The sequence below is a fragment of the Leptidea sinapis genome, chromosome 27, assembly GCF_905404315.1.
Source record: "Leptidea sinapis chromosome 27, ilLepSina1.1, whole genome shotgun sequence".
Classification (NCBI taxonomy): Eukaryota; Metazoa; Arthropoda; class Insecta; order Lepidoptera; family Pieridae; genus Leptidea; species Leptidea sinapis.
The window spans coordinates 6,091,462-6,118,747 of NC_066291.1; the positions used below are offsets into that span (position 1 = coordinate 6,091,462).

Sequence of the window (27,286 nt, forward strand, 5' to 3'; positions counted from 1 at the left end):
CATCACTGGAAACACACACTGGTTGAAAACCTTCGTCTTCAGACAATGTGGTATAAAGGGACGAGAAGATTTTACGGAGCTTCCCGAACGCTGAAAATTCGAGTTGACCTCTTTCGCGAAATTGGAACTGCCTAACTGGATTGTTTGTCATAACGTACTCGTAGACAATTTAAAGAAAACCGTTCCCAATTGATATGGGAGTAGGTGCGACATGGACATTAGACATAATCTTCATCTTGTCTATGATCATTTTAAAACCTACTCCTTGGGATGCTGTATTGAGGCCATCGAGCATATGGTTTAAGTCTTCCATGCTCTCTGCCATGATAACGATATCGTTTGCGAATTGAAGGTGAGTGATGTATTCGCCGTTGATGTTTATGCCCAGTCCGTTCCAGTCCGAAAGTTAAAGACATCGTCTAACGCAGTGGTGAACAGCTTGGGCGAAATGACATCACCTTGTCTGTCTCCCCGTTGTAGTTTCGAGATCTGAACCTGGAGACGGACTGACATGGTGGCGTCATGACATGGGTATTCAGCCTTGTTGGTAACAGGTGCGGGTGCAGGGTTTTGATGACTTTACTCAACCATGTCTATATGCTTCTTACTATGCGGTGATCACTCCCAGTCTTCACTGAGTTGATCACGGAGACATCATTGAATATATGTCTTTTAGTCGACATTATGAAGTCGATCTCATTTTTGTTGGCACCATCGGGGCTGATCCAAGTCCATTTGCATTGTTCTGGCTTCATGAAGATGAAGTTTATCATATAGAGATCCTCCTTCTCCTTGAAGTCAGCCAGCACCTGGCCTCGGGTGTTCATATTTCCATAACCAAATTGCCCCACTCTCAACTCATCGGCGCCACGTTTTCCCAGTTTTGCGTTGAAGTCTCCCATGACAATGTTGAAGTGGGTCTTCGGAGTGTGAATGCCTGTTTAGATGTTCTCATACATTGCCTCCACCTCTTCGTCTGAGTGTGTCGAAGGTTGAGCGTAAACCTATATTACCTTCAACGAATACTGTTCAGTAATTCTGAGTATTAGGTACGCTACCCAAGTCGACAGGCTCCCCACCTCAGTTACGTTGATGACGAGAGACCTGTGAACGAGGAACCAGATCACCACCCTGGGGCAGTTGGTCGCCCTCCCGGGAGTACAGTATGTGTCCATCATTTAGGATTATCAAGTCCTTACCCTGTCTTCAGACCTGAGATAACCCCACGACATCCCATCGTAATCTGGTCACATCTTCCTCCAGTTCCTCCAACTTCTCGTCGGTCCGCAGTGTCTTGACATTGTCTTCGTTTGTGGTAACGCTGCCACACCCGGGGATCCTTAGCACTCCCTTCCCCGTCGGTTATGTGGCTGCTACCGTGGCCACCACGAGGGGGGCCGATATATTTTGGGGGTTTTTGCCATAATCACAACGCTTGGCAGGCTAGTTGACGATCGCAGTAAAAGGTGTGCTCTTAGCGAAAGATGCTGCTACCCATCCATCGTTGTTTGTATCCCTTAGTCACCTCTTACGACACCCACGGGAGGAGATGGGGTGGTGGTATTCTGTTGCGACGATAATATATAATAATCATAAGTAACGTTTAAGTTTAGTAATAATAAATTTATATTTTATCCACCGCGATGGTAAGCGTCCAGATGGAATAATGGTAGCTTGGGCACGGGGAAGGCGCTGGTGTGGGACGCTACTGGAGTCCACATTCTGGCTCCTACTCATGTCCTAGTTACGTCAGTTGATCCTGGTGCTGCTGCTTTGACTGTCAAAGACAGCAAACGTCGCAAATATGTTGCTCTCAATGAGTCATAGATCTTTGTGCCGTTTGGTGTCGAGACACTTGGCCCGTGGGGCCCAGAGGCGCTTGAGAGATTGTACAAAGTACTATCATCGTGCATCAATAAGATTACTGGAAACCCAAGCGCCGGCAGCTATTTCGGTCATTGGGTCAGCCCAGCTACTTACGTACTTACTTTTTATAAGGAAAAGACTACTTTACTGACCGTAGCTATGGGACTGTATATCGATGGGACTGTGAATATTCAAATTCAAATATTTTTATTCAAAATAGGATTTAGAATCACTTATTGAACGTCAAAAACCACGTATTCGAAATAAACTGCCTAAGACCTGAGAAGAACGGGCGCAAGAAACTCAGCAATGCGCAATGTTTAGACAAGTACTTATTTGTTCCAGATGGCTTTAGACTCCCTATCTTTTAGATGTATTGAAAATTGATCTACAGCAAATTGTGCAGCAAATCAAATTAATAATCGAATATTTTTCTAAAACTGTTTCAATATCGTGGGAGGCTACTTTGCCGTCTAGATTATGGATGGGTACCACAACGGCGCCTATTTCTGCTGCGAAGCAGTAATATGTAAGCAAATTACTGGGCATTTTTTTTTTCTTTTTTACACACTTACACAAATTATCTAGTCCCAAACTAGGCATAGCCTGTACTATAGGTACAAGGCAATGATATATTTAATAAAATAAACTTTCTTAAACATACATAAATACATATAAACATCCATGACTCGGAAACAAATATTTATATTCATCATTTAAATGATTGCACCTACCGGGATTCAAACCCGGAATCTCTAGCTCAGTAGGCAGGGTCACTCACCAATGGCTATAGGGGTCATAGTGACGAACGCAATCGTAGTACCGCTCAGAATTATGGGCTTATCAAGAATCCTGAGCAGCACTCCATTGTTATTGGCAGGGCGTATTAATTACCATCAGCTGAACGACCTGCTCGTCTCGTCCCTTATTATCATACATAAAAAATAGTATCTTCCAATGTTATAGTAATTGATATGTACCAGGTATATATTGAGATATTATTATTTGTTTTCTAGAGAAAAAAGTAATTTACTAAAAACAAGAATTTAAGTAAAGCCTCGCTCTCTCAAACAATACAATTTCACATTTAACATCAGAATGTGTCGACGCCGCGGTCTCACAAAATTTTTAATTACGATAAAACCTTGTCACGCCCTTTTAAATAATTTCTATTTAGCATTGTCTATAAATAATCATTAAATGGAATGTTTCTATATTCTGGCGCAAAATTTAACTCCAAAACCTTCCAAATACTTTACTCATCGAGCGATGATCGTAGAATCCACTCGATTCTAGTAATAGCTGAAAACTTAAACAGATCTGTTTTTTTTTTTGGATGAAAATGACGGACGAGACGAGAATGACGTTCAGTTGATGGTAATTGATACGCCCTGCCCATTACAATGCAGTGCCGACGAGGATTCTTGAAAAATCTTAAAAATTCTGAGCGTCACTACAATTGCGCTCGTCACCTTGAGACATCAACTCACATCTTAAGTACAATTTGCCCAGTAGTTTCACTAGCTACGGCGCCTTTCAGATCGGAACACAATGATGCTTACACAATTACTGTTTCACGGCAGAAAAGGCGCCGCTGTGTTACCCATAATCTAGCCGGCATTCTGTACAAAGGAGCCACCCACTGGTATAATTGGTTCGGTCTCTAGGGAGATTTGCAAATTGAAACCAAAGTGACAAGCCATATGTACGTAATATATTTCCATAATTAACTGGATTCTCATTTACAAGCACACAATTTTGTATGGCGTTGGCGAATCATAGTCTGTAGCAAATAGGAATGAAAGACAGAATTTTTTTAACGTCAATTAATATAATGTCACTATTCCTATATTTTTTATAGAATATCAAATGGGACTATAATAATAATCTTTATTTATTTATTTATTTTTTGAAAAAACAAATTACAAATGAGTCTTAAATATTAGCGTGGATATAATAGCCAATTACAGGTCTCTCTATATAAACAAAAAATGAACTGATGAGTTTTCAATTTAAATTACTTTAACTTATAAACAAAAAAATCAACTTATGAATTTCAACTTAATTTTCTTTAACATAATAATATGCATAGTTTAAACATTATAAGAACAATATCATGCGTATGAATGCGAATTTAATATATATATATCTATTATTATATCATGTTATAATCAGTTATAGTATTTATTTTATGTTTGGATGTGTATGTGTGCGTGTAGTATGTGTTTATGTATATGTGCGTGTGTTTATGTATCTTTTTGTTAGTTTTAATATTGCTCCAGTAACATTTTTCGTATCTAGTGTATTCATTAATATTTTAATAATTTCTGAATTTTGAAGATATTTTTACTGCGATTATGAATGTCGACATTCGAAAAAAACTTCGTTGTAATGCTTACAAATTCTGTTAATGGGAGAATTTTTACTGAAGTTCGTAGTGTAAAATGATAATTAAAAAAGAGGCGTATTTCTCGTTAATTTAAGTGCTACATTGAAGTTGATACTAGCAAGTAATGTTGGGGAGTCCAGAAGATTATTTATTATATTAAATAAGAGCATTGTATCTAATAACGTTCGTCTGTCTGCTAGTGAAATTATATTATGATGCATGCAGCCATCTTTATAGTTGGAAAACATTTTATGACGAAAGTTAAGGTGCCTTATAAATATAGCTTGAATCTTTTCAAGTTTTTCAATATATGTTATGTAATGGGGCGACCAGATACAACTAGCGTACTCTAAGACACTACGCACGTATGCATAGTAAACAGATTTAGTACATGCAAGGTCATTAAAAGGTTTACAGGTACGTATCACAAAACCTAAGCTCTTGAACGCTTTATTAGCAACGTAATCAATATGCTCAGACATAGTAAGTTTGCTGTCAAAAATAACACCGATATCTCTAACAACACTTACTTTATTAATAGGAATTCCATTTAGCGTGTATGTAAATTGTATCTTATTTACCTTAAGACTAAACGATATGTGTCGACATTTAGGTGCATTAACTGAAATATAATTGTTTGTATAATACTCAGATAGATTATTAAGAGTAATTTGTAATTCAATGCAGTCAAAATATTTTTAAGCTATTGCATTGCTTCTATCGCGGGCCTTGAGCGTGGAGACCGAATCTAGAAATTCCGTAACGAAAATAACCTAACACTCCACTTACTACATGTATATAGATATTTCGCCATGATCATTACAGTTGCCGTAGAACAGCGGTTATCATGTATGCTTTTTGTGCAGGAGGTCCTAGGTTCGAGCCTGGGGAAAATCTTGATTTTTTTTAATTTCTTTTTTTTTATCACGTTTTTTTAATTGTTATTATTACTTACATTTCTCCGAATCCAAATTTGGACGAGCTAGAGCATTATATTCATCGCACTTTACTGGAGTACACACAAGAAGGGTCGAAAATACTTGGTACAAATGGTAATAAATTTCCACTTAGTTTGGCTGGCGATTTCAACATTAACTTCGCTGATAAAAATCAGAGCGGTCGACAATTTTCTTTCGAAAATATTGAATTTGAAAATGAATAATGATCCACAAGAATCCACAACAAAATATGGGACCACCATTGACGCGGTATTTTCCAGATATTTAGAAGATATCAAGTCTGAAACTTGTTTCTTATTTCAGTTAGCATAAACCTATATTTTCAATGATAAATATTCCTGAATAACCTACATGTATTGTAAGATGATAAAAATATTTTGAACAACACTTACTTCTCATTTATTTTATAAAAGAAAAAAACTTGTTTTCTTATCGGTCACGACGCTCAGAAGTGTAACTTGTATTAATATCAAAGAAAAAAAAACAAACGAAAAAAAATACTGCATAAACGAAATAAATAAATAATTATAATTGCATAAGTTGATAAAAATGGTATGCAATAGCTTTACCGCGGCAGTCCCCGAGTGCCACACGTCTTTTTTTTATCATCTGCGTATAAAATATGGTTGCATGGATTAAAATATCTGTATATATCATAAATATATGTGTTGTAAAGCAATGATCCCAGATGAGATCCCTGTGGAATACATGATGGAATTTCACAAAATCCGATCTGTCGATCGACCGGTCGACCACCAGTCGACCCACCTATTAACACTGCCTTAGATCGATTAGACAGGTATGATTTAATCCATCTTAACAGATCCCCATGTATACCTAGACTTTCTAGTTTGGCTAGCAAGATGATGTGGTCTACACGATCGAAGGCTTTTTCGAAATCAGTGTAAACCACATCAACTTGACCACCATTTTCCATATTTTGAAGGACAAACTGTATAAACTCAGCTAAGTTCGTCAGGGTTGACTTATGTTTAAGAAAACCGTGCTGTGAATGACTTACTCCATTCATAACTGTGGGATAAAATTGATCATAGAAAAAGTTTTCAAATATTTTACTAAATAATAGGGGTTAAAGTATGAAATGGGCGTCTTATTGTAATAGGTACTTTGAATTGACATAGAACCTTCATGCTTTGAGATTTTGTGTTAAAAGTTTTCTTCAATAAGTCTTCTCAGGAGGCTAGGCAGTACAAAATGCTTTCACACAGTTTGTCGAATCTAGATCCCTACACTTTTATCGTATAGGCATAATAATGACCTTCCTATTAGATGGCAGCAATGTATAGGTAAAAATGGTAGTTATAAATTTCAACTTTTCATTAAAAATCGACAATTTCCTTCTTTTACCCCTATTATTATTTATCCTTAACAAGTGTTCAGTATTAACGCAGCTTACGCCATGTAAAAAATATCAAAGCAGACAAAGTTGCGAGTAACAGCTAGTATTTTATATTACAAACTGTCAGTTTATATAAACTTAAAAAGTACGTTATTTCGCCGACAATGTGTCTTAAATTATATCGGTTTTTAATTTCCCTTGGGCTACTGTCTTCAAAAGAAATACGTGACAAGATGATTACATGAAAAATATAATATAAAATTCACACCGCGTACGATAATATCAGGGCCCTTGGGTAGAGTGCGTGTTCAATTTTAAGTTGTGAATGAAATGTCATTAAAAGTATAGTATTATGTTCACGGACGCGTAAAAAACCAGAACTTCGCGCCGTGATATTAGCAAGTGAAGCACCGTTATACTAGTGTGTGTGCGGTTAAGGGGGATACTAGTTACACCAATTTTTCTCCCTTCAATAATCATATATGGCCACAAATTTATATAGTATCGTTTTTACACATTATCACAACGCACGACGGCTTTTTAAAATATTTCATTGAGACGCAAGTCAATATCAAAGTATCTCTAGTCAAATCTCATAATACCGGCCGATCGGCTTGTATTAGTGTGTGCGTGGGGCTATGTATTTACTCGTTTACCTTCTTGTTTCGATGCTTTACTATTATGTAAGGTGACACGGAGTCCTTCTTTTTTTACTCGCTATCTTAAATATTTTTTTTTTATTTATAGTATGGACCGCGGTGATAACATACTATCAGGCTACCCATGGATATTATCTTTAGTCCTACTCTTTCATAAATACTTAGAACTTATAGTATTAAAATTTATAAATGTCTTAACGTTTAAAATCAAACAAATTATTTATTAAAGTTATTTTAAAACTTATTTTCAATAATATATTACTAAAACAACAACACTTTTTCAACAATGCACTAATGTTGCACAATACGTCAGCTGTATAGATACAGATACCTATACTGCTTTACGCATTTAGGTGACGCAAACTCACGAGATTTCACCCATCCAAAATGTGTGCATAACTCACATTTCGCAAACTTAAATGCAGAAAAGTTTTCCACTTTCCAGCCTAACGTTGATATTTGTAGGTGTGATTATGGAAGAATTCTATCTGGAGTCACGTCTGATCAAAGTTGGCAGTCGGAGCTACTAGCTTATGTATTCAAACTCAATGCACTGTAAAATAAAGGTTTATTTTACACTCTACCTGTCATTCTTATAATAATAGCATAAAAAGTGCGTATGCACGTAAGAAATTATACTTCTTTGGCCTAACGAAGCAAAAATCATTGAAATTATTTATTCCTCGTGCTCTTCTACGTTTTTAGAAAGAACAATTTTGTAAAAATCTGGCTTTGACAATCAAATATTAGATAATGAATACGGCTGTATGGGCTTGAACCCTTTGCCTGTTCTAATAATGGACGAAGAAACCAATAAAAAATAACGAATAACGCAAACGTCAGAAAATTTTAGGAACCAACTTCAACCCACGGACGAGTATTTACTAGTCTGTGCTTCAACCTGTTACTTTTGTGTTACAGTGATGCGCGCGCATCTTAAATTTCACTCTCATAATATTTTCATAACGCGCCAAATGAATTTTAACTTCAATAATACCTAGGTAACACTGAACATGTTTAAAAAATGAAAAATGGCTTAATATAGAAAGTTGCCAATACTTTTATTGTTAAAAAACCCCAAAAATTGTGAGCGGCACTACGACTGCGCTCGTCACCTTGAGACATAAGATGTTAAGTCTCATTTGTCATCTTATAATTTGACTAGATACCTTCCTTCAGACCGAAACACTGTAATGGTTACACATAATCTGTGGGGAATCTTGGAATCTTCATCCAATTTAATTTAAACATTAAATAAAAAATAAAATTAAAATAGCATTTATTGCAGCAGCTACATTACATTTAAATATATTGCATAACTAAATTATTAAGAAACTTTTCTTGCAGCGTGTCCCTCGACATAGGCCTTCTCAAAATTTTTCCAAGTCGTTCTATCTCTGGATAGACGAGTCCACATGCTTCCGACCAAGTTTCGGATGTCGTCCTCCCATCTTTTGGATTGCCTGCCTCTTTTTCGTTTTCCGCTTTTGGGGTACCACTCTGTCACTTTTTTCGTACATTTTCCAGAATTGTCTCTGATCATATGGCCTGTCCATCGCCATTTTTGCTGTTTAATAATTTTGCTTACATTTTTAAATTTTATTTTTTCTTTTATGTTCTGCAGCTTCATTCTGTCTCTCAATGTATTTTTTTTATGGCATAGGAGGACAAACGAGCGGACGGGTCACCTGTTGTTAAGTGATCACCGCCGCCCACAATCTCTTGCAACACCAGAGGAATCACAGGAGCGTTGCCAACCTTTAAGGTAGGTGTACGCGCTTTTTTTGAAGGTTCCCATGTCGTATCGTCCCGGAAACACCGCACAAGGAAGTTCATTCCACAGCTTTGTAGTACGTGGAGGAAAGCTCCTTGAATACCGCACTGTGGAGGACCGCCACACATCCAGATGGTGAGGATGATAACCTAACTTGTGGCGTGTCGTGCGAAGGTGGAATTCGGCGGCAGGAATCAGGTTAAACAGCTCTTCGGAACACTCCCCGTGATAAATGCGGTAGAAGACACACAATGAAGCGACGCAACGCCAAGTGATCCAGCCGTTCACTGAGCACTGGGTCTCCGACATTTCGAGCTGCTCTGCGTTGCACGCGGTCAAATGGATCGAGCTGATACTGGGGTGCGCCAGACCAGAGATGACAGCAATACTCCATGTGTGGCCGGACCTGCGCTTTGTAGAGCGCTAGTATGTGGGCCGGCTGGAAGTATTGCCGTGCTCTATTAATGACGCTCAGTTTCTTTGAAGCCAATTTGGCTTTGCCCTCAAGATGAAGAACGAAATTGGCTATCGCTCGAGATTTCGAAACCCAGTATTCCGATACTAGGCGAGGCTTTAAGGGAAGTGTTGTCGAAGAGCGGTGATACGACAAATGGGGTTTTTTTAGTGGTAAACGTGCAAACTTGAGTCTTCTGGGGGTTAAATTGGACAAGGTTCAATTTGCCCCATTCCGCGACCTTCTCGAGGGAGGACTCGATAGAAGACACAAGTTTCTCCCGGCACTGGTCGACGTTTTCCCGAGAGAGACCTGCATGGCCCATGTATACGGCATCACCAGTGCTGTCGTCTGCATAGCAATGAATGTTGGAGGTGTCCAACATATAATTGATATGCAGAAGAAACAGCGTGGGAGATAGCACACAGCCTTGAGGCACTCCAGCATTCACGGGCTTCGGGTTCGAGCAATATCCGTCGACAACGATCTGTATGCTGCGCCCAGTGAGGAAGCTGGAGGTCCACTTGCACAAGCTCTCGGGAAGCCCAAATGTTGAAGACAGACCATACGCCAATGCAAAATTGTGCACAGATCACCCTGCGTAGTCTGTGGTGCGTGATCCAAGCCATTCGGCATTGTGCCCGTTGAAATCACCCATGACTACGATTTCAGCGGAGGGAATCTTTGCAAGCACGTCGTCAATTGCCGCTTGAACGCAGCCCATGAGATGATCGGTTTCTGCGTTACCAATATGGGACCTGTAGACACACGCATAGATGCGGACGCGGTCCTCTAAATCTACGCGGAGCCAGAGAGTGGACCCTCAAAATTGCCGAGACGGCGGCAGCAGATATCCTACCTAACGTACACAAATACCCCGGCATGAGGCAAAAAATTGTACTCAATGTTGTACCCGGGGTACGTTAAATATGACGTATCGCTAGGTCGAGATATCTGCGTCTCCGTAAGGAAACACAAGGCCGGCTGCGCCGTCTCAAGGTGGTGGTGGACGGCGTTTAAATTGGAGTGAATTCCCCTGATATTGCAAAAGTCCACGTTGAGTGTGGAGCGGGGTGCCGTGGTGTTACTGCCTCGTTTGTCCTTGGTCATGCGCGGTTCTGTGCCCTCCCCAGAATACGAAGGGTGGCCCGAGCTAGAGTGCTCGGGGAGGGATTCTCCGACTCTGGTAGAGCCGGTACTCTCCTGGGGTAAAATCTTTTGTAGATCCGCTGTCATATTCGGGTGGAGAGGGGGGGGGGAATGGCCACTGGTCCTCGACACTAACCTATGGCAAACATAGCGGCACTAGGCCTCTACTTCACGCCGGTATTCTGTGCGAGTGTGGTAATTAACCCGGACGAGTCTGGCCCGATTGTGCTGACGTCAAAAGATGGCAGCGTGACTCTCTCACTTCTAAAAAGCCCTTAGTCGCCTCTTACGACACCCATGGGCCTGGGACTCCCCTATTCTTTTTACGCCCTGGGGAAAGTACAGGGCAGACCAAGAACGCTTCTTTCCATAGAATTTTGGCAACTTCTTAGAGTTGTGAGATTTTTCTCGGTTAGGGCCTATGTTTGTGATCCATAAGTTAAACATGGTAGTATACAAGCATTAAAAACATTTCTTTTGTCCTTATTGTGAATATACTTGTTCTTCATCGCTGTGCGACCAATATCTTTTCCAGGAGTTCGTGACACTTCTTCTTTAGCACTTTCCTGAAGACTCAGAAAATAGTATTATATCGTCCGCAAATCGTAGATGGTTTATTTTCCCCATTTATATTAAGTCCCTCACTTTCCCATTCAAGATTTCTGAATACATTTCTAATACTGTCGAGAATAGTTTGGGAGATATAGGATCTCCCTGTCTGACTCCTCTTTCTATTGGGAACTTTCTGCTGGCTTTATCCAATTTTCTTCGAGCTGTGCTTTTGGAGTATATATTCTTTAAAATATTTATTATTTTTCCATTACCTTCTTGAACTTTAAGAGAGTTCCATATGGCATAAAATTCTAGCGAGTCAAAAGATTTGTTGTAGGCGATAAAACCTAGATAATATACACAGTTGTACTTTTTAAATTTTTCTAATATTTGTTTTACTGTGTGTATATGGTTTTTAGTCGAGAATTTTATCCTGAAGCCTCTTTGGGTTGATTCTCGTCTAATACCTTGGAGAAAATTTTATATATGTTTGCCATCAAACTTATCGATCTATATTTCCCATTATCATTTTTCTCACCTTTTTTATAAATTAGTACTATAGTTGATTTAGTTCAGTTTGCCGGAATGCTTTCAGTTTTCAGGATTTGATTAAATAGTTCAGTGAGCTTGGGTGCTATTATAAGTAAGGAGGCTTTGAGCATCTCAATTGATATTTGGTCAGGTCCTGGTGCTTTGTCGTTTTTCTGTGATTTGATAGCTGAAACTGTTTCACTAAGAAGTATCTCTGATAGATGATCTTTGTCTTTAATAACATCATATTCATTGTCTTTAACATTTTCCGCTAAGTTTCGATAATTTCTAGAACTTTTGTACAGATCACTATAGAATTCAGCTGCAATTCTTATTATTTATTTCTTCCCTATTCCTAGTTCTTCTATTAGTTTTATTCTTGAGATTAATCATCCAATCCTTTTTGTTCATCAGTTTTTTTAGTGCTTTTCTTACTTTCAGTTTTGGTAGTGTGATCTTGTATAGTTTTATTTCTTTTCTGAGTTATATCTTTGCGTATTTGAGATCTTAGTTTTTTACTTAATTCTGCAATTTTAGGTTTTAGTGGCCTTATCCTTTTTTGAAATCAACTGTTTTCTTTGTTCTATCAAATTTCTCACTTTCTTCTGATAGGGTCTTTGCTTCTGGTTTACCCTTTATTATTTCCCTTATTAGGTTAGTTATTAATGAATTATATTGTGCTTCTCTTTGCTCATAGTTTTTGTCCTCCTGGTTTACAGCTATGGACAGATTATTTTGTAGTTTCTTGTAATCCTCTGTTATAGGTATTGGCTTGGTGTTTCTATAATTCCTTCTCGACTTTTTGGCTGGTATTATTTGTAGTGAAGTTCTTACCGTTCTATGGTCAGTATTAAAATTAAAATCGTTCAAAACATGTGTATTAGAAAAACATCTCGCTTTATTTGTCATAATAAAATCAATTTTGTTCTTATAATTTTCATTACGTTGTCACCTGGTTGTCCCCAAGACCATTTTTATTAGGTTTTCTTTTGTATTGACTGTTGAGAATAATTGTTAGTTTATTTTGTGAGGCATAACTGATAATTATATTATCATTTTCACTGCGTATACCAAAACTAGAATTGCCTATTATTTGTTCTTCGCCGGGCTTACGTTGTCCTATTTTGCCATTAAAATCACCCATAACTATAACATTCTTTTTCATATAATGGTTGATCGATTGTAATTTTTCGAGAAAATTCTTCAACTTACAAACGTTCTTTTTCATTTGTAGGTTCAGTGGGAGCATATACTTGTACAATCGTCCATGATTCATCTTTTACTGTTGTTGGTAATTTAATGTTTAAGATTGATATTCTTTCGGATATACCAATTATTTCTTCTACTTTTGATGGCAGATATTTTTTTAATAGAAAAAGGTAAAGGCCTGGTGTTTCTCCGTTATGATATAGAAGTTAGTTGTCATATTCTTCAATACACTCTTCCACTCTTCGCACTTCGCTTAAACCTATTATGTCTCATTTAATATCGTCGTGTGCTTTTTCAAATTCAAGTAACCTTTCTGGTGAGCTAATGGATCGTACATTTAATGTTGATATGTATATATTATGTTTGTCTTTTTAGAAGGGTAGTTAACTGTGAAGTTACAATTAGAATTTGGAGGGTGTTGGTCATTTTCCTCCACGATGACCAATCGGCTTGGAGGAAGATTTTCGTAATTATTCTTAATGTTGTCTGTAACAGTTCGGTAAAGGTGATTGCTACTTGTTTTGGTCCGTGCCTTGGTTAAAAGAATTAGAGCGAGCCCGAATTATATTGAAAGCATTGACTCTACTAAATTTTGATGTTGGTGTGTTGTTTTTAGACTCCGTTACATTTGGACTTTGTGAAGAAGCACTAGAGCTATATGGCGTAGATGGGGTACGCTTTCGTTTCTCATGACTCTTATTGTTCTTTATTATTAGTTAGTTAATCGTATTTGATGTAAGCGAAATTCCCTCTTTTCCTCTGTTCCAGCAGTTGAGCTTGTAACGAGCGCCTTTTCTCTAACACCTCTTTCGAAAAGTCTTCTGTTATATAGATATTTTTTGAAGTCTTTTTGTTTTTTAAAATTTCAATTTTTTTCCATGTATTTGCAAGCATTATTACGATCGCCGAGCTTTTTTACTATCAGCTATTGTCCTTCCAACTCGATGCGCAGAATTTATCTCTTGTACACTTAATTGTATTTCTTACTTTTTATTTCATCTATGACCTTCGTAATTAATTGTTTATTGGACTTCTCGCTCTCTTCCATTCCAAATACCACAATATCGTTTTTCTTTCTATCCTTCTCTAACCAAACTACTAAAGTAGATAATAGTAAAGTAGAAAATAAATTTTCCAAATTATTTATTTCAATCTTTAAGTTTTTATTTTCTTGAATGATTGGCTGAAGCTTTTTGTCAATTTTTTGCGTTAATTTAGTTACAATTTCTTTCGCTTGGTTCTCCATTTCGAGCTTTAACTTCAGAAATAATTGTTGTAAATTGAGATCAATAACGGTAACTTGTTTCTAGTGATAAAGTTAAAATACGTTGAATGTTGTATTCTTAAAACGGAACGTAATATGTAACGGAAAAAATAATAACGGAAATCAGTTAATGATCTAAATCCGCGGAACCTACGTGATCCACAAAGACTCGCTCTACATGATATTCTCAAAATAACTAAATGTAATAAAAGTTGTGTATGTAATTGTGTTCGTACTTATAATAAGTTACCGAGAAGCATTAAAATTCTAGATTATTTAAGAATAAGCTATATAGTTTGCTGAATGCTTATAATTTTATAGTGTTAAGGAATTCATGGACAAGAAACTCTTATATTAATTGAATTAAGTAATATATTTGCATGCTAGGAATAGTTCTACGAGTAGCAAAAAATATAAGCTCATTCTTATAATATGTTAACACCATTGTATATAAATATAATATTGACAGTAGTGAGGCTGACCATAGATAGCAAAAATAAATTATCGGGAGAATTATCCGATGAAGATAGTGTCATAGTACGATAATCTGCGAATATAGAAATTGATTCTATTTATGCTTTAAGTGCAATTACATCTTAGTTTAAAACACTTATTATAGATTTAAAAGAGTTTGTCTTCATTGTTGTGAATTTGTATTCATCAAATTTCAACGGTAATTGATATTATTTGAAATGTCCCAGAAAATTGTAGCAGTTTATGATCGTTCCTATCTCCATTAAAGTACCTACATATTTACTACATATATAATGAATTCGTTACGGAAGCCGAGCAATTTACAGCATGAATATAAAAAGGAATAATTTATCACTGTTTAATATGTGAAAGGAGTGTGACAGTATCTCACTCGGGCATCTCAAAATGTCGTTCGAGGGAATAAGTAATAGGAAAGGGCGAAAATAAGATAGAATAAAGTGCGGGTCTACTCGCGTAACGAGGGACTGGGGACATATTAAGAACAAAGATTTAAATTAAACGATAATATTATACTAAATTAAATAGTATGACTTCTTCTTTAACCGCCGTTCCCAATAAACTACCAAAGATAGAGATTTTTTACCTTCTACTGTCAGTAATAAGTCATTATCGCCTTATATTGTGATGCGTGAATTTGAATTTCAATACAGACCTCTATCGCTGGTCTATCTAGCTAAACGTCATTCCATTGACAGACGGCGTGGATGGATAAGGTGAATTACCGTCGGTAAGTTTATTGGGACAGAAAAGTCAAGGAAGTTACCATTTTTATCTCAAGTAAGCTACAACCGGAGATAGACTGGATATTGGGAACGGCCGTAAGTCTGTCTCCTGAAGAGCCGTCAGCTTTTTGAATTAGCGGCAGGTGGCAGTTTTTATGTCGTATTGAAACTGTCATTTAAATTATTTTTAGTAGAATGCATTGCACTAAGAACAGGACTGCTGAATGAGAGTTATATATACGTTTTTTGTGCTTAAAAAAACTGCAACAAGAGATCAGTTAGTCTAGTGTGCTCTATAGAATAATGAGGAACAAATGACTAAAAGAAGAACAAGAAACGGTATTATATGCTGAGGACTCGACAAGTGAAAACTTCATTAAAACAAGCTAGTTAGCTAATAGTTCGAGGAAAGTACTCAACACGAAAAGATTTCACTTGAAAAATAAATGAAAAATATGAGAATTCAAGTTTGAGGTGGAAATTCCATTGAGCACGTAAGAATCGACTAGAACTGAGACTGATGAAAAACCATTATAACCTGCAGGCGTCGGAACAGGGACAGAACCTTGTTATATGTGTACAAATGCGTGACAGGCAGTCGTCAATATGCGAACGATATCTTGATTGGTGATCTGTGTCTATGGAAGGCCAACGAGACAAGATTAAGAATGTAAACAATATTTCAGGGCTTCCAAACATTTTTATTTGAATATTTTACGTATAAATTTTGTATTCCCAATTCTTCTATCGCTGTCGTCTGTATAAGACAAAGATGATTTGTCGGAATAGACCGAATTTGCCGTATTTATGGCAAAACTATCTATTATATATAATATTATCCATCATGTTGTTAATATGCTCCTCTTTTATGATGTGATCCACACAATTTGATGATTTTTCGTAGTGAATTGATATCTATCAAAGGTTACTTAGAGCTCCCAGGCTATGATTTCATAATTGAAATCAACAACTACCCACAATAATCACTAAGAAAATAATAAATAATCATTAAGAGAAAAATTTTAAGAAATAAATAATATGACTGTTGCTTCTCAATATATTCTTGATAATGTTCTATATGTTTATAGGCACATTGAGGAATTTGCTACAAACTGTGATAAACACAATGTTAACACGAGGAACAGACAAAAACTTGTTACTACTACTCGGCTAGCTCGAGTTAGTAAGTCTCTTGCGATGTTGCGATAATAATCAAAAGATTTGTTAAAAAACTTTGGTGTGGTAAAGGTTAATATAACATAGATGACTTTCCACAGATTGGGAATGGAGCGACCGCCCTCAGGCTATTAAATAATAAGTTTAATTGTACAATATTACTTTGTAAACATATTTTTTGACGAAAAAAAGCCCGCTGAGTTTGTTGCGCTCATTCTTCTCAGGTCTGAGTCATTATTTTTGGAATGGATGGTAGTTTTGAAATTCAGTAAGTGATGTCACATCCTATTTTGAATATTAAGACATTGGAATTCGAATATTAGCAAAAATCAACAAGAAAGTAACAGCAACGGATCAATAATAACAAAAAACTAAAATGGTGGATTGTAACATTTCAACGTATGCAGATAACTCTCTTCCCTGCTCCCAGCCGAATAATAATAATAAATAGAAGCCTCTATTAGGGCTACATATCACCGGGATACCACGTTGGCGCAACCAGTCGCCGCTACCAACAAAATATATATACAGCTCCTATGTATGTCAATTGAATCGCAATAAATCAAATCAAAATAACTTTATTCATGTAGGTTACGGAAATGACACTTATGTAACGGAATGTCAAAAAAAATTTTTTTTTTCGTATTGAATCTACCGCCACTTCTTAAAGGGTTGAGTTAATGAGAAGAAGTAGCAAGAAATTTATTGCCACTCTTTTAAATCAACATTTACACCTTCTTCGTTTTACAAATCATTTCAATTACAATATATATGTCGCAGGGATATGATAAAAACAGTGATTTGGTGAAATCCCGGAAGATGTTAAAATAACAACATGATTTTATCATTTCTCTAAACAAATCTAGTGATTTGACCAAATGCCAGAGTTGGTTCCGTGAAATGACAAAAAGTATTTTCTTTTTTTTTTTTTTTTTATGGAATAGGAGGACAAACGAGCGTACGGGTCACCTGGTGTTAAGTGATCACCGCCGCCCACATTCTCTTGCAACACCAGAGGAATCACAAGAGCGTTGCCGGCCTTTAAGGAAGGTGTACGCGCTTTTTTTGAAGGTACCCATGTCGTATCGTCCCCGAAACACCGCACAAGGAAGCTCATTCCACAGCTTTGTAGTACGAGGGAGAAAGCTTCTTGAAAACCGCACTGTGGAGGACCGCCACACATCCAGATGGTGGGGATGATATCCTATCTTGTGGCGTGTCGTGCGATGGTGAAATTCGGCGGCAGGAATCAGGTTAAACAGCTCTTCGGAACACTCCCCGTGATAAATGCGGCAGAAGACACACAATGAAGCGACGACTCTACGCAACGCCAAGTGATCCAGCCGTTCACAGAGCACTGAGTCCCCGACAATTCGAGCTGCTCTACGTTGCACGCGGTCAAATGGATCGAGCAGATACTGGGGTGCACCAGACCAGAGATGACAGCAATACTCCATGTGTGGCCGGACCTGCGCTTTGTAGAGCGCTAGAATGTGGGCCGGCTTGAAGTATTGCCGTGCTCTATTGATGACGCCCAGCTTCTTCGAAGCCAATTTGGCTTTGCCCTCCAGATGGCCACGGAATTGGCAATCGCTCGAGATTTCGAGACCCAGTATTCCGATACTAGGCGCGGCTTTAAGAGAAGTGTGCTCGAAGAGCGGTGATACGACAAATGGGGTTTTTTTAGTGGTAAACGCGCAAACTTGAGTCTTCTGGGGGTTAAATTGGACAAGGTTCAATTTACCCCATTCCGCGACCTTCTCGAGAGAGGACTCGATAGAAGACACAAGTTTCTCCCGGCACTGGTCGACGATTTCCCGAGAGAGACCTGCATGGCCCGTGTATACGGCATCACCAGTGCTGTCATCCGGTCGGGTAACTGGAAAGCTGCTCGCCGATTTTGACGACGTGCTTAGACTTCGCACGGGCGATTTGCCGCTTAAAAAATCTGGAGGCACGGTTATATTTCCTCTTAAGAACTTTGCAGTTCGGATCCCAGCGCCGCAACCCAAGTTCGATACGCCTGTTTTTTGCAGTCAGATGCTGCTTTAACTGACGCATCGAACCAGGGCTGTGATCTGCCACCGATCGGTACTACAGAGCTTGGTATAAAAATATCCATGCCCTGCAGTATCACATCGCCTACTGCAATGGCGCAGGCACTAGGATCATCCGAAGGGAAACAAACCTTGCCCCAAGGGTAGGATGCAAAAAAGGAACGCATCCTATCCCAATCTGCTGACTTGTAGTGCCAAACGCGGCGGGTCGCTGGTGGTCTGCGACGTTGGCGTCGGATAGGCACTACACTCCTGACCAGGCAATGGTCGGACGTTCCGAGAGGGGCGTCGACAAAGACCTGGTAACCATCGGGATGTGTAGTCAGCAGAAGATCTAATAAGGACGGCATGTGGCTATCCACATCCGGGAGCCGCGTTGGCGACTCAACCAATTGGGACAGACCATACGCCATTGCAAAATTATGCACAGATCGCCCTGCGTAGTCTGTGGTACGTGATCCAAGCCATTCGGCATTGTGCCCGTTGAAATCACCCAAGACCACGATTTCAGCGGAGGGGATCTGTGCAAGCACGACGTCAATTGCTGCTTGAACGCAGCCCATGAGATGATCGGTTTCTGCGTTACCACTATGGGACCTGTAGACACACGCATAGATACGGACGCGGTCGTCTAAATCTACGCGGAGCCAGAGAGTAGACAGGTCCCTACCCTCAAAATTGCCGAGACGGCGACAGCAGATATCCTCCCTAACGTACACACATACCCCGGCATGAGGCAAAAAGTTGTGCTCAATTTTGTACCCGGGGTACGTTAAATATGACGTATCGCTAGGTCGAGATATCTGCGTCTCCGTAAGGAAACACAAGGCCGGCTGCGCCGTCTCAAGGTGGTGGTGGACGGCGATTAAATTGGAGTGAATTCCCCTGATATTGCAAAAGTCCACGTTGAGCGTGGAGCGGGGTGCCGTGGTGTTACTGCCTCGTTTGTCCTCGGTCATGCGCGGTTCTGTGCCCACCCCAGAATACGAAGGGCGGCCCGAGCGAGAGTGCTCGGGGAGGGATTCTCCGGCTCTGGTAGAGCTGGTACCCTCCTGGGGTAATATCTTTTTACGGACCACTCTCATAATTTGTGTGGGGGGGGGGGGCGGGAAGGGATGGCCTCCGGTCCTCGACACTAACCTATGCGAAACATTGCGGCACTAGGCCGCTACTTCACGCCGGTATTCTGTGCGAGTGTGGTAATTAACCCGGACGAGTCTGGCCCGATTGTGCTGACGTCATAAGACGGCAGCGTGACTCTCCCACTTCTAAAAAGCCCTTAGTCGCCTCTTACGACACCCATGGGCCTGGGACTCCCCTATTCTTTTTACGCCCCGGAGAAAGTACAGGGCAAAGTTTCTTTGGTATCTATAAGGTTTATTTGGTAAGACTCAGACATAATTTGGTAAGAATTTAGTATCGAGTCGCAGGTGGAGGGGGGTCAGAGGGGAAGGGGGAGGGATTTCCTTTGTCCCCTGGCTCACTCCCCCACTCCCGTGAAAAGGTAACGCACCGGTCTCTTGAAAATAAAATTAATGTTACCTAACCTCAAAACAGATAAAAGTTTCTCTAAGGGCCAAGTAGAAGCCCGCTTCGCAGGGCCCATATTATTAGAATAAAAACCACGAAACCCATTCCACCTAACTTGTCCGTGTCGGGGTACGACTCAAGTCTGATGTCCGCTTCACGGGCTTTTACATCCTAAGTTCTTCTAGTCGCGTCACTCATTGTTGATCAAATCACTGGATTTGTTTAAAAAACGATAAAATCGTGTTGTTCTTTAGACATACTCCGTGATTTGATCAAATCACTCAGGGAAATGACTAAATCTCTGTTATTATTATTTCCCTGCGACATATATAAAGCGATGCAACAAACATACTCAAACGTCAAATAGTCATTGACTATACTTTACAAGAGTAAGTCAATAAAGTAAATGTAAATTAATACAAAAGTTATTGAGTACAGTAGCTGCATCATTCACACACACCATAAATAAATAAAGGTATTCTGTGAGCATTTTATAAGGGATTATATAAATAAAAAATATAATTTTACATATAGTAACTTTTAAGAATCTGCAGCCGAGCCGCAACAGGATCATCCTGTCACCACAAGCAGCGCCCGTTCACGAGCATGACGCATGAGTCATCGCCTACCTCAACCATATTTTAGGGAAGGGAATAACAATTCATGGTAGGTCCGGTGGTTTCCCGGTGAATTTAAGCCCTTAGATTGATTGATGATGTGGCTTGCAGGGTTCACCATGTACACCACGTGCGTCATCTGGCTGGCGTTCGTGCCCCTTTACTTCGGGACGGCCAGCCATGTTCCTCTGCGCATCACCAGTATGGCTGTCACCATCTCTCTCAGCGCCAGCGTCACGCTCGTATGTCTCTTCTCACCCAAGGTATATAGATGGTCACTAACTATCAAGATTTGATTTTTTTTTAATGAAAATAAGGGACGAGATGAGCAGGACATTCTGCTGATGGTAATTCATAGGCCTATTACAATGCAGTGCCGCTCAGGATTCTTAAAAAACCCAAACATTCTGAGAGGCACTATAATTGCGCTCGTCCCTTGAGACGTAAGATGTTCTATTATTTTTCTAGCTACGGCGCCCTTCAGACCGAAACACAATAATGTTTACACATTACTGCTTCACGACAGTAATAGGCGCCGTTTTGGTACCCATAATCTAGCCTAGGCATCCTGTGCAAAGGAGCCTTCCACTGGTTTATTATTGTCAAAATTATACACGTGTATGGAATAAGTTATCTTTTATGAGAAGTGGCAAGAAACCGAAGCTCTTTTAAATAAAAACATATAATGTAATAATACACGTAAAGCGTTGCTTACTTCAGCATTCACTTCATTTTAATAATGGCATAGTACTAAATAGAAATAGAACTCTCCTTACAGTAAAACTTTGTTAAAAAACTACTTAGATTATTAGCGAGATCTGTATTATTAAAAAGTTTACCCTCCTGATCAAGCTAGACATAAATGTCAAGAAGATATTGAAGTTAATGTTTGCACTAGCACTCTCTGCTGGCTTCTTAACTCTATTCAGGGACCACAATAACTTGGGACAACACGAATGAAATATTCTGAAATATAAATACCTCAGAGTGTCCATGTGCATAATATATTTAGGGAATTTGGATAAAATAATAGGTTCACTGCTATAATACAAATTCGCCATAGAATAACAACCTAACTACCATAAACATTCATGACTGAAGATCAGGCATGATTTACATTTAATTATGAAAAGAAAATATTTAAAAAAAAAATGTAAAACAAGAGGATTGGGGAGTTCTGTTTTCTGTTTGGCCAGTGAAGTGATGAACCTTATGATAAATTAAAAAAACTCACAAGAAATAATCACAGAGCTGCAGAAGTTTAACATTAATAATTTGGTACTAATTTGCTAATCCTGCTATGGTTGTACCTATACAATGCAGGGTTAAGTCCCAAAGTTCAAATTGGAATAGTTGTAACTAACAACAAATTATTTGCTAACTGACCACATTCAATTCTAGCTTTACATAATCCTGATTCGACCGGAAAGGAACGTACGCCAGAGCATAATGCCAGTCCGCTACAGCCGGAAGCCGCCGACCCATCCCTTACCGCACCCGACTTACAAAAGTAAACAATTTTCACATTATAATCATTGCAAAATTTATTTATGGTTTAAACTTTGTTTTAGCCTTGTATTATTTGTTTAGCTCCAGCTTACTCATTTGAATAAATAATTTTGTAATTACAGGTTTAAATTTACAGTTTGAGAATTAGCTATGATTTACGCGAATCAGATTAACGAAAAAGATTATCATTCAATCCACTTACAACTTTATAGATGCGAAACTCAGCGTATATTTATATATATTCGCACTCAGGAGAAACATAAATATATTATAAATTGCAAAACAAAAGCAGCAACTAGGTTTTTGTATTCTTTGGATGTAATTTATCTCAGCGTCAGGCTTAGCATCCGGGATTTATTTGTCGTGCATCTGTGGATCATCGGAAGTGCTCGCTGTTCTGCGCCGTGATTGATGAAAGAAGAAATAAAGAAACTCTTAAGCTCTATAGATATATCTAAGATTCTTCATCTTGCCATGAATGGTAATTCGTTCGGTCACGGCTTAGTGTGGTTTATTACCAACGCTCGCATCGGATTAAAATTGACCGATTGGGTTTTAATTTTTAATTATATTGTTGCATCCTACGTTATAGCACCGCAAAAGTAACAAAATGGTTTTCTTTAAATTTTGTAGAATTGTTTATGTGTAGAATAAGATAAAAATTTCTGTATTAACGGAAGAAATCTCAAAAAATAAGGCTTTAATAAAACGGTCACGGCAACCACTTAAAAACATACATATTACTAAAAAGTAATAATTCATATGGAAGGCAGAAATGGAAGTATTTATTGCCAAACACAATAAATGGTTTGCCTGCAAACGTTTTAGAAAGTATTGAGAAAAAACTGGAAAAGGCAAAGTAAATATTAAACAAACAATTTTTAATGTAATCATGTGTGTTATTAGGCATGTTAATACAATTAATGTAAAAAATAAATATAATATAAATGTAAATAATTAAGAGCAATCTCGTCTCCACGGATAAGCCTTACATGGTTTCTTGTGTGTGTGTGTGTTTAGTGACTTCATATTATATTGTATTTTCTCTCTTAATACTTTTAAATAAACACCTTTAAAGGATTAAAACGAGCATAATTTTAATTGTGATTTTACATTAGATTACGTAAAGTAACATTTTTATTTTTATTTAACTAACCCGACGCTTCAAGACCTTTCCAGATCTCGTTTTCACGGGGACTCACACAGTTACAATTACACGCGTTTTAATCCTTTAAAAGTGTTTTACTTAAATTTGTAACACTCGCGTTAATCATTGAAAATACTATGTTATTAGTTTTTTATTGTGTACAATAAATAAAAAAAAAAAGTTTATAATAGAAGATATCGACAACAGATGTGCTCGGCAAGAATAATATGTACCTACCTAAACTTTGACGTGAATATAAATGGCATTACTATTTTCAGAACCATGTGCGGACAAGGAAACCCAAACCGACGCAACAGAGTACAACAAACTTACCAACGGGCAAACAGTTCAAAATATTGTCAAAAAACAAGACACAGTCGACAAAATACACAACAATAATGTTAAATCTCTTAGAAATAATGACAAAATGGTCAAATACATAGAAAAATCTGAAAAAAAGTCAGAACGAACAGATGTATTATAGCAACGAGCTACGTCTAAGTCATTGAGCGATGTTTTTGTCCATAAGAATAATAATAAACATGTAAGAAATAAGTATTGTTCTTGTAAAGTTCGTGAACGTAAGCCTGTTATTGTTTAGATGATTATTTATAATCTTGATGAAATTGTAATAGAGTCGATTGTACATAAAGTTTAAGGTTATTATTTTGATGAATAAGCTATTGTAATTATTTTGAAGATGTGGATGAATTACTTATATTTCAAAGCGCTGGTAACTTTAATAGTAATGGGTTCTTTAGTAGTATACGGGCTAAAAATATGCTAATCGGATGGTAAGACATCTCATGTACCGTCCTTCGTCCATCCGAAAGGCTTAATGTGAAAATCTCCCTACAGTAGGTCTCCTAAAATGAGGAGAAAGTGGAAGGAAATCTACCCTTTTCCTTCCTCCTACATAATATTTAGTATTTAGGCCAATAGTTACGGTATGTATGGTAATAGTGCAAACGTAATACTAAATTTTACAGGATATTTTTAAATTTTGTAAATAAAGTAAAACATTTGAACGAACTTTTAATTAATTGATTAATCAATTCTCTTGAATATGATAGCATAGTTTTGTATACAGTAGACATATGTATTCTGTTAACTATTGCTCTCGTACTGTAAATAACAATAGCTGTAATAACTCATGTCATATCGATATTGATAGTGAAGAGAGACGCATAGTGATGTTGTACATATCATGTAAGTACTGTAACATATCTCTTAAATAAATAATTATTGAATAGGGGGCAGCCTTGAGCCAGGACAGGGCGGAAACTAATGTGAGTTGCACTTTACTAAGTCATTTATTGCAGGCTGGTTATACAAGATTTGCTACTTTCATATAATGGTTAGTTCTTATTCTACAGTACCAATAACACAGAAGATTTTCCCGTGTTTTGTAACCGCTGGCAACTCTTGCGAGGTCACTGGAAGTTCCTAGAGATAATTGAATATATCATAATTAGCTACCTAGCTATCCAACGTGGAAATGCTGCCAGTATTCTTGGTATGCTTCCCCGTATTATAAGTATTGTAAATATAGTTATAAGGTTTGTTTTATTTCAATAAAAATATATTTATTTCAGCAATCAGTCACAATAAGTGATATTTTAAAATCTTAATAATTATTAATAGGATTTAATTTCTAGTCCAATTGATATCTTATGGCTGTACTCTCTATCTAATTACAATATTATTAAAATGGTAAGTTAGGTATAAAAAATGTTGTGATTTATAAGAATAATATGAAACAAATATTATGTCAATAGTAAATATGAAATTATAACAGTTTCTGGGGCCTAAAAGGTAATATTATGGGCAACGCACGCTAAGAACTAAGTAAGTACCTACATTGACTTTATAACATAGCGTGTTAGTTGGTACCTACACTGCACTGTTAACAAACGAATTTGCGAGAAATGCTTTTGATTACTGTCATTAAGGGACAATAAATATAATTTTACCATTTAATAGAAACAATAGAATTAAGGTAGGTATGACGTGTGTTATGGACCAAGTGATTAATCGAGGAGAGAACCAACTATTCACGTTGGGAATATAAGTAATGAATCGATCCGCCCGTTCTCCTACGAGTTAGATAGTATAGGAGTAGTCATCCGAGTGAACGGCTCGATCACCTGGCTTTGTTTAGAGACATCGCTTCAGTGTGTGTCTTCTACCACATATATCACGGGGACTGTTCCGAAATGCTCTTTTACCTGATTCCTGCCGCTGAATTCCACCTTCGCACAACTCGCCAAAAATTAGGATATCATTCCCACCATCTGGATGTGTGGCGTTCCTCTACAGTGCAGTTTTCAAGGTACTTTCACCTACAAGCTGTGGAATGGGCTTCCTAGTGCGGTGTTTCCGGGTTGATACGACATGGGTACCTTCAACAAAAGCACGTACTCCCTTAAAGGCCGGCAATGCTCCTGATTACTTAACACCACGTGACCCGTACGCTCGTTTATCAAAGATAGTACTCGGACTAGGGATAACCATTCTAAAGTGTATTTACACTTGCTTATCAACTATATCCATCTTGTCATAAAAATGTATACATAATTTGTTATTTTTTTTAAAGTGATAACCCTCACATATGGGATTAGGTACACAAATTAATTTTGGGAAAAAAATTATGAACGATATGTCCCACGATGTAGATGAAGCCACAACCTGAGAGTTGAACAAGACGTTTGAGATTTATGAACGTGACGTCACTCCATCGGTTGGCTCAATGGAAGAGCGCTCGCACGGAACCTGAGAGGTTGCGGGTTCGTGTCCCGCATCGTTCATAATTTTTTTTTTCAAATTATATTTGTGTAATATAAATAATCTTAATAATTATTATCTATCACACAGATATTCTCTCTTGATACCTAATTTTTTTAAACAAAGTGATAATAGTTATGAATCTATCAGTTATTTGGTCCAAACATAAACATACTTAATAAATATAGTTATATATAAAATAAATAATTATCTCAACTTAAATTTATTATTTAATTAAACCTTTTACATTTTACGTGTTAAATTACGGTCACTAAGACCAAAGTGCTCAAAATGTATGACTTATCATACAATTCTGTGATTTTAACGTTATCTGCTCAGTAATTTAAAATGTTACTTTAAAGATAAAATTCTAATTAATGGTAGATATTTGTATTAAAAATCTTTTAGCAACTATTATATTAATTGATTAGATAATTGACATTGTTCAAAAACATTTTTACAAACACAAAAAAAATCATACACAAAGTCATAAAGTTCGTTTGCTCAGCTTTATGGTGTAAAACTAGCCACAACGCCGGTTTCCCGCAGACTCCAGAGGTTGGTTGCAACGCAAGTAAAAATTTAAATAACTAACAAATAACAAATAACAAATAAAAAATAACAAATTATTATTCAACAATATAATAACATTTTAAAAATAAAATTATGAACAGAAATAAAAATGAGAACTAAAATATATATGTGTGAAACAATACTCATAGTTTAGTAAAACAAAAAATAACTAATAAATAACAAAAGAAAAGCTGGTATTCAAATATAAGCTGAACATGTAAATCATATTTTAAATCCGACAAAAACTTCTGTTTAGTTGGTATCTTTTTGGGTTGATAATAAATAAACACGAAGCTTTAATCTAAAATTTCAATTAGATATTTATGAAGATGATAGATGTTTATGAAGAATTAATGTTGTAAATAATGTTATTTAAACTCAAATGGCCTTTGATGAAAGTTTTTAATCATCGTCTATAGGAAATCCAAACAAGAATAGTTTGCATTTAATATTCTCGTTATATTAGACAAACCAGTTGTAATGCTCTGGAAATATTTAATAATTGTGATA

The 27,286-nt window shown here is 37.4% G+C and overlaps 1 protein-coding gene across 1 annotated transcript in view; it reads left to right on the forward strand.

Moving 5' to 3' along the window:
* Nucleotides 1-24,072, forward strand: part of LOC126972755 (metabotropic glutamate receptor 4-like) — a 124,888-nt gene extending 100,816 nt beyond the window's left edge. Inside the window, exons 13-15 of the mRNA XM_050819776.1 lie at nucleotides 20,875-21,026; nucleotides 22,165-22,273; nucleotides 23,698-24,072. Of these exons, the coding sequence (XP_050675733.1) occupies nucleotides 20,875-21,026; nucleotides 22,165-22,273; nucleotides 23,698-23,903 (467 nt within the window). The 3' untranslated portion in view covers nucleotides 23,904-24,072. The remainder of the gene's footprint in view (nucleotides 1-20,874; nucleotides 21,027-22,164; nucleotides 22,274-23,697) is intronic.
* The last annotated feature ends 3,214 nt before the right edge of the window (nucleotides 24,073-27,286 follow it).